We start from the raw sequence: 8,392 nt of genomic DNA on the forward strand, positions 1-8,392 counted from the left end.
CTCAGCCCGCGGTCTGAAATATCTTTCTACGATTGTCAATCTGTGTGCTTGTCTGAGTGACACCCTGCTGGCTGTGAGTCTGTGTTTGTGACAGCGTGGAGGCTGTGGGTGTCTGGGTGACACCCCAAAGGCTGTGAGCATGTGGGTCCCCATGTGTCTGTCTGGGTGACACCGCAGGTTGTGAGTGTGAGTCTGTTCGTGGCATCCTGCAGGAGGTGTGCGTCCAAGAACCGCATCGGCTGTGAGCGTGGGCCCCGGTGTATCTAGGTGACACCCGCAGACTGTGTGTGCCTGTAACACGCCGCAGGCGCGTCGGTGTGTGTTCTGTGTCGGAGTCGAGGAGGCCCGGGCCGCGAGTGTCCCCAGCTGTCTGCGTGTGTGTGTGTATGTGTGTGTGTGTGTGTGTGTGTGTGTGTGAGAGCGCGCGCGCGCCGTGAAGGTGGATCCGCTCCCTCCGCAGCGAGCCCGACCCGGGCCCCACGACCCGCCGCCGCGGCCGTTCGCCTGGCCTCCCCTCGCGCGGGCCCGGCCGGGGATGGAGCCGCAGCCAGAGCCGCCAGAGCCGGGGCCGGGGCGCGGAGCGGCCTGAGGCGCGGGCGGCGCGCGGGACCGGGGGGAGGGCGGGCCGAGGGGAGGGTCCTGGGCCGGGGGGGCGGGCACGGCGCGCCCCCTCCCTCGCGCGCTCGCTCCCTCCCCCGCGCGCCCTCCCTCGCCGCCTCCTCCCGCCGCCTCCGGCCCCCCCTCGCCGGGGACCGAGCGCGCTCGCTCCGGCGCCGGCCTCGCCTCCTCGCAGCAGCGCCATGGTACGTCGCCGCCCCCACTTTCGTTTTCGCCCGGGGAGTTTTTGGGGTGGTGCGTGGGCTCCGGGCGAAAGTTGAGAGGTCTGGGGGGGCAGGGGGCGGGGGCCGCCCGGGGGAGGGGCTCGATGCGGGGACCCCACACACACCCGCCGCCCCGGGACCCCCGCCCGCCAACCCAACACCCCCGCGGCTGGGGGCGGAGCTGGCGCGCGGGGCGCAGCGGGGGACCCCAAGTGGGGGGCCCCTCGCGGGCACCAAGGAGTTGGAGGGGAGGGCGGGGCTCCCGGGAGAGGGTCCCCCACAGGCCAGGCCTCCGCCCCCTCCCTGGCCCGGCGGGAGAAGGTAGGCGGGAGGGCGCGGCTCCGGGCGCAAGACCCCCAAGCGCGCAGCCGGCTGGGAAGCCGGGCCCAGTGAGGGGGCGCCCGAGGGGGCCGTGCGGGGCGGGGGTCGCGGCGGCCCCCGCGGGCTGCCCCGGCCCGGGCGAGCGCGGCGCGCCAGCTAGCGGAAAATGGCCGCTGCGGAGAGGGGCGGAGAGCGCGCAGCGGCCGCCGCCGGGCGCCTTGAACTTGGAGCCGGGAGGGCGGCCGCTCTCGGTGCCGCGCAGGGGCAGCCACCCGGCCGGCCCTAGCGCCGCCTGAGCCCCGCCCCTCGGCCGACCCCAGCCCCTCCGCGGTCCCAGCCGGGAGGGGTCACCGGGTCTACGCCGGGCGCGCCCCAGGCCCGCGAGCGCCGGTAGCTGCACTTGAGGGTTCCGGTGTCCGGTCCGCCGGTGTCAGTGGCATCTTCACTCGAGGGGTGCGTTTGGAGGCCCCTGTGCTCTCAAACGAGTCAGCACGGGAATCCGGGGGTGCATTCGCGGGTCTGTGCAGCTAGGTGGTCCCATGCCTGTCCGTGGGTCCGTGGGTCCCCGGGCGTGGGGTCCTCTCTTTTATATATCTGTGTGTCTGCACATCCACGTGGCTGTGTGTGTGTGTGTTGTGTTGCGTGTTGTTAGAGCATTGTGCGGCTATGGGACAGCGTGTGTGTGTGTGTGTGTGTTAGGGTAACTGGGCGACTGTGCCACGGGTCCCCGTGGGGCGGTGTTGTGAAGCCGTGTGGCTGAGTTGGATGTCCCGGGGGACGTGATGTCCCTGGATGACCATGGGGGTGTCCACGTATGAGTGTGTGGAGGTTAGGGGATTGCCAGTGAGTGGGGAACTGTGTCGCGTGGCTGCGTCTCAGGGGACAGTTGGGTGTCGCTGTGTGCGTTTGACGCGCTGAGTGACTATTCCTGGGGATGGGTCTACACTCTCCCCCCCCCCCCCCCCCCCCCCCGCCCATTTCCTTTTCTCCTGTAACCCGGGCTGCCGGATGGGGAACGGGTGCTTCCTCCACCTCGCCAAAGCTCTGTCCTCTCCTCTCACTCCCTACCCCGTCCGCTCCAATTACCCCTGCCTCGGGGTCCCCTATCTGCACGGCCCCAGGTGGTCCCAGCTTGAGGTTCGGGCGCGAGGTGGCGCCGGGACGCGATCACTCGGCGCCGATGTCTCCCGCCAGGGGCTGCGCGTGCGCGTGGCCCAGAGGGGGGCGGGGCGGCGGGGTGTCTCCCCTCCCCCCCAGAGGAGGTCTCGAGGGATGGATGGTTACCGAAGCGCGTGGGTTAAGTCTGGACCAGGGGGGTGGCCAAGGAGACCCCCTCGCCCGGATGGGCAGGGAGACGCGCCCCCAGCCCTACCTCCCAGCGCTTGCCCAGGACCGGGCCAAACCCCTGGCGGGCACACAGGGTTGTTTTCTCCCCTCCAGGGGAATCCCCGTCGCGCCCCCATCCCCACCCCAGGGCGCTTTATATAATTTTCTAAATATAAAAGCCCCAAGGCCAGGTGAGAGTCTCTGCTTTCAACTTTCAACCTGCATTCCCTTTTGGGGGGCTGTTTGGGAAGAGGAGAAAAGGGGTCCCACGTTGACACAGGGGTGCATCCATACGCAACACTCAGGGATCCCCGCTCAGGTAAGATCACCCATCCTCACGCCCCGCCGTTCCCCGTGCTCACCCTGCCCTACACCCACCGCCAGTGCTCAGACGCAGCGCTCCCCCACCCCACACCCGGGCACTGCCCTCCACCACACTGGCCTCCATCCCCACCTGTCACCTGGTGCACAGTCAGCAGCACACGCTCCTGACACGCTCTTACAGCTATCTGTTCACAGCCACACGTGTACAGAATTCTGCCCCCACACAGGTGCACACACAGAGGCACGCAGACACTCGTAAACAGGCACCTGCGTTTGTGGGAGGGGGAGGAGCCAAGCCCATCGCGCCCTCCCCCCACCTCCACGTCCGAGCCAGGTCCCTGCAGGATCTGGAGAGCAAAGACCCCAGCTGTGGGCGCATTTGGGGGAGGACAGCCATGAGGGGGGAGCAGGAATGCGGGTGCTGTGTGTCACCGGGTGTGTGTGTGTGTGTGCCAGTGTATAAATAGTGGGAGGGGTTCTGTCCATGGGTTCGTGTGCTTGTAAGTGTATACTTGTGTTCTGGCGTGTGTGTTATTGTGGCTGGTTGCACATGTGTTGTGTTTGGGCTGTGCATGACCTCGTGTGGGTCTGTGTGTCTCTGTGTGAGTCTGCATGAGTCTGTGTGTGTCCCCTCGGGTCTGGGTGTCTGTATCTGCTGGAGTCTGTGTGACGTGTGAGAATCTGTGTGTCTCCGTGTGGTGTGTTTCTGTGTGTCTTTGTGTCTCTTCGTGGCGTGGTGTGTGTGTGTGTCTCTGTGTTGTGCCTGTACCAGCCCATACGTCATACCCCGTTACTTCTCAAGGCAGAGGACCCTTCTGGAGGCTCAATTTCTCATCTGTAAAATGGGAACACACAGGATGCCCCACAAGGTTGCGGGAGGGGTGGCAATGTCAGCCGTGCTTTCACAGGTCCTGGCCCCCTGGCTGTGTCCTCTATTCGCTGGGTACGGCGCCGCTGTGGAGTTCCCTGGTGGTCTCAGGCTTTGATCATCCCTCCCTGAGCTGCTCTCACTTTTGAAAGTGCTGCTGTGAATTCCACTCACATGTTTTAAGTTTGCTTTTTAATAACATGAGCGACTCATGAACATCTAAAGAGGATGCAAAAGTACCCAGAGTAAAAATCCAACCTTCCTCATCACCCCTCCCCGCTGGGACCCCCTACTCCAGAAAAGCCCTATTTCATCCAGCTTTGTCTGAGCAACTCCACATGTCACAGATACACATTCTTATAAAGGACACACGTATATTCTTATAAAGGATATATGTATATTCTTGTTTAAAAAATCCCAAATGAGATCTTGAGTCCACTTGCTGAGTCTACAGCAATGGTTCTTAACTGGGGTGGTTCTGTCCCAGGGGATACTGAGTAATGTCCGGGGACACCTGTGGTTGTCACACTGGGGGGCTCCTGGCACCCAGGGGGTGGGGGCCAGGGATGCTGCTCCACCCCACAGTGCCCAAGACGGCCCCACCAGGGATGGTCCATGATGCCGAGGGGGGAGGAGTCCTGCGCTGCAGCATGCTTTCCCCTGTGCGTTTCTTGGAGGCGTCTCCACGGGGCGGGGGGGGGGGGTCCCTTGTTCTTCTGTGGAGCTCCGTAGTATTCCAGCCTGTGCCCCCGGGTGGCACTGCTGAACTGGTCCCCACAGATGGACACGGTGGCTGGCTCCAAATTGTTGGCATTAGTGTTACAGGGTGACAGTCAACCCTCATGCGTCCGTATCTGGGACAGTCCCAGATACAGTCCGTATCTGAGCCTAAGAGTGAGTGATGGGGAGAGTGCATTTTTAAACTGAAATGAGCTAGACTGTGCGCCAAAGTGTCAGGACCTAAATCATGCGGCCCCTTTCTGGGATGTGATACACACAGGTCCAACCCAGCAATTGCTTTGTTTAGAAAACACTAGGTGCGGTCCAAACACCGGCTGGTTTACCCACAACAGCCCAGAGGGGTAGAAACCATTATCGTCCCATTTCACAGAGCGGGAAGCTGAGGCACAGGGCGTTTTAGCTCCTGGAGGGAGAAGACATAGACCCAGGCTGCAACCCTGCACTGCAACTGGCCTGCTTTGGACCTACTGTGTACACTGTAGGGACCGCTCCTGCTGAACTGGATTTTATATATATATATATATATATGTAACGCTTCACTGATGTTTGTGAACTGGCACCTGCCACCACTAATATAGTAACTCAGTCTTCCCACACGTTATCTTAAGGATTCCCATCTGCCCAGACTTCCAAAATGCGAGATGCGTCTATTGTTGCCATTTTACAGATGTGGAAACTGAGGTTCAGAGAGAGAGAGAGAGAGAGAAAGAGAGAGAGAGTCTGTGGTCTCCAAACTGTGCCTTCCAGAGTAACCTAAACTGCCTTGGGAAGGCTGCCCGTGGGGCAGGCGTGGGGGCAGTCTGGGGGTCACTGCCACCTGGGAGAATGCTCCGAAGCCAACGTGTACTTGGAAATGTCTGTGAATTGGGGATTCTGCCCTCCAGGTGTTCATGGCGTCTTTTTAAATAATAAAATATTGCTTTATGTTACGTCGGCATTTGGATTCCTAGACACCTGCCTCTCCCTTTCTTTCTGGGGTTTAAATGCCCCCCCATGGCTGCACAGTGGGTTTTTTTTAAAAAAAACCATTTGTGAAGTGCTTTTGAATGACCGTCACCCACGTGCAGGGGGAGCCGGCGGGACGGAGGGCATATGTGTCCTGTATGAATCCTGCTCACTTCTGGTCCAGCTCCAGGGCCCCAGGTCAGTAGCATCCGTTCCTGGGGCGTCGGTTTCCTCCCCTGTAACACGGGAGAATAACAGAGTTGCTGGCGTCTTCCATGCCCCTGGGCATGGGGCAGCTGCCCGAAGTTGGCGAGAGGTTATCATTTGTACTCGGGACACACGGGGCAAAATGGCCAAGCTTTCTAAGAATGTCTCTGTGCATATTTGACGGAAGGTCAAGGCGCTGCTAAGTGCCAGTATTCTTATGCTGATCAACCGCATGGGGTGGGCACTGTTCGTCCACTTCACAGGGGAGGACACCAATGGGGGAGCATGCTGGTCTGCTAGGTGGCCCGAGGCCTCTGAGCGAGCCTGGGAGGATTCTTGGAGTGAACTGGGGGAGGGGGGAGGCTAGTTGTCAGCGGCAGCTCTGTGCCCATCTATTCCAGAGGGAGAACAACCAAGCTTGCAGAGTGTGGGCCCTGGGGCCAGGTAGCCGGGCTCCAAGCCACTCCGCATGCCTCAGTTTCTGGATCCATGAAATGGGCACACTGCGGGGGTAGGCAGTAGGAATTACCAGACACTCGGGAAGAGGCTGCGAGGTGTTATCTGGCCAGCCTGAGGTACTGCCTGGACACCTTACTCCTGGGGTACGGGGGCGACATATGGGGGAGGCCGAAGACCCCCCCAACTCCCAGTTCCCCTTTGATGCTGGCTGAGGAGGTGACAGCAGATTTCTGGAGGCTCCCCTGTTGGTTGAGGCCCTTCTGGCCACGGAAGGGCAGTTGTAGCCAAGCTCCTCTCCCTGGGAACTGCAGCCCCTGTCTGGCTCTCGGGAGGAGCAGGGGGAGAGGATGCCGTGGGACCCCTTCTCCCGCCAAGCACCCCGGGTTGTACATCTTTAAGGGGAAAGAGGCGCGCTCGCGCCGGGCCTCTGCACACGTCACTCCTTCGTTCTTTCCCAACCCCCCCACCCCCACCCCGCTCCTTTCTCCAACTTCCCGGCTCGCTCGGGGCGGGTTGGGGGGGGGGTCTTCAGAGTCCACCTATGGACCCCAAATGTCCTGCAGCCACCCACCCCCTGCCCACTCGACTCGGGCTGGCGGTCCAGGGGGACCCGCTGTGGTCGGGGTGTGCGTGGGCCCGTGGGTCCCCGTCCGGTGGCCCGGCCCAGGGCGGCTGGAAATTCGTAATAATAAGCAACGATGGGGGTTCAGGAGGCATGGAGAGGGGGAGCGACTTTCGTTCCTCGCTCGCGCTCTTTTTTCCCTCGTTTCTTTGAAAGTTGGATGTTGAGAAGTGGGAGGTTCGGGGTGGGAGGGGAGAGAAATTGGGGGAGGGAGAGAGGAGGTTGCCAGAGGGAGGAGAGACAGAGACACAGAGAGAGACAGAGACAGAGGAGGAGGTGGGGGGGGGACAGGAAAGGAGAGAGAGACAGAGAGAGGGAGAGAGAGAGGGAGTCGGGCGCAGGAGGGAGGGAGAGCGCGGGAGGGAGGAGGGAGGGAGACCGAGGGAGGAGGCGGCGAGGAGCGCGCCGGCCGCGGCCGCGGGGGGGGGGGGGTTTGGAAAAATGACTCAGTAAGTTCAGCGCGCCCGCTCCGGCCGGCCCTGCGCCTCCCGCCGCGCCCGGGATGTATTCGTCCCCGCTCTGCCTGACCCAGGTACGCCCCCCGCCCGGCCCCCGGCCCGCGCCCCACTGTGCCCCGGCCCCGCGTCCCCCGCAGCCCGGCCCCGGAGTTTGGAAGCCCGAGGAGGCGGGACGAAAAAGGCGCGCGTCCCTCCCGCCGCCGCGGCCGGGATGCCCCCGCCGCCGGCCGGGGTCCGGTGGGGGGTTGGTTTGGGCCGGGGACACCTCCCCCCCACCCGGGACCCTCACCGGGGACTCCCGCCCCGCCCCCCGCGACCTCTCCCCCTGGCTCGCCCTACAGCCTCGCCCTCCCCGGACGCAGGACGCGCTCCTCCACCCCAGCCGGGAAGGTCGGGGGGCGCCCGGGAGAAGGCCAAAGGTGGGGCTCTGCGCGAGCCCCAGGCCTCGACCCAGGCCTGCCCCTAGGAGGAATCGAGGGAGTCCTGGTTGGACCCTGGATGCCCGGGGACTCTTGAGACGAGGACCCCTCTGATGCGTTCCCCGGACCCCCCCCCAAGCTTGCGTGCCGCCACCCAGGCCCTGGACAGCCTTTCCCCCCATTATTGGCCCACGTGTGCGCGGAGGGGGAGGGGGCCCGCAAAGTTGGAGGCGCCAGCAGTGGGGGGAGGGGGGCCCCGACGTCCCGGCTCGGTCTTCCTCTCCCCCCCTCCCCCTGTCCCTCAACCCCATCCCCATATTTTCGCCGCATCGATTGTGAGTTATTGAGCCGCCGCCGCCGGGAGGAGCCAGGAGGCCTGGCGTTCCGGGGTCTGGTCCGGGCACTGCGGCGCTGCGGACGCCCTCGCCAGCCCGGCACCTGCCCCTGCCCCCGCCCGCTGCCTCTCACCCCTGGCCGAGCTCCCAGACTGCCCGGGGCTCGGCCCTTGTGCAATGACCCAGGGGATGTGTGGGAAGGGGGCGACTGCCCCTGTCCCGGGTCGCCCCTGGGGGACCCCTTCCCTCCCCCAGCTCCATGGCAGGGAGGGGGGGCACCCTCCCAGGTCTACTGGTTCCACCCTCCAGCTCTACCCCCACCCTGGGTCTTTGTGTGTCCTTAGGGCATTGGGGTCCCGGCCTCAGTTTCCCCTGAAGTGACACGGAGCTAAGGCAGGTTTCGGAGAGGGGCAGTGTGGCCTCCAAGCTGTGAAGTGTGGGGCACAGGGAGGTGGGAGTCAAGCCGGCGGCTGAGTGTCCTGAGGACCGCGGTACAGAGAACACGTGGATGCCAGTCTGCAATGGGGGTCCCCCATTCATGATCCG

At 63.6% G+C, this 8,392-nt stretch overlaps 1 protein-coding gene across 7 annotated transcripts in view; it reads left to right on the plus strand.

The window, feature by feature from the left end:
• Positions 1-442: 442 nt before the first annotated feature.
• The window catches only part of NFIC (nuclear factor I C), an 82,383-nt gene continuing 74,433 nt past the window's right edge, over positions 443-8,392 (plus strand). For 6 of the 7 annotated variants that reach the window (XM_033854739.2, XM_033854742.2, XM_033854740.2 and 3 more), the window contains exon 1: positions 7,017-7,166. In XM_033854739.2, coding sequence (XP_033710630.1) covers positions 7,137-7,166 — 30 coding nt within the window. In that variant the 5' untranslated portion in view covers positions 7,017-7,136. Of the gene's footprint in view, positions 804-7,016; positions 7,167-8,392 lie in introns of those variants that run through there. The other variant, XM_033854745.2, reaches the window with a different exon arrangement.

Source organism: Tursiops truncatus, chromosome 3 (genome assembly GCF_011762595.2).
Source record: "Tursiops truncatus isolate mTurTru1 chromosome 3, mTurTru1.mat.Y, whole genome shotgun sequence".
In the NCBI taxonomy this organism is placed as follows: Eukaryota; Metazoa; Chordata; class Mammalia; order Artiodactyla; family Delphinidae; genus Tursiops; species Tursiops truncatus.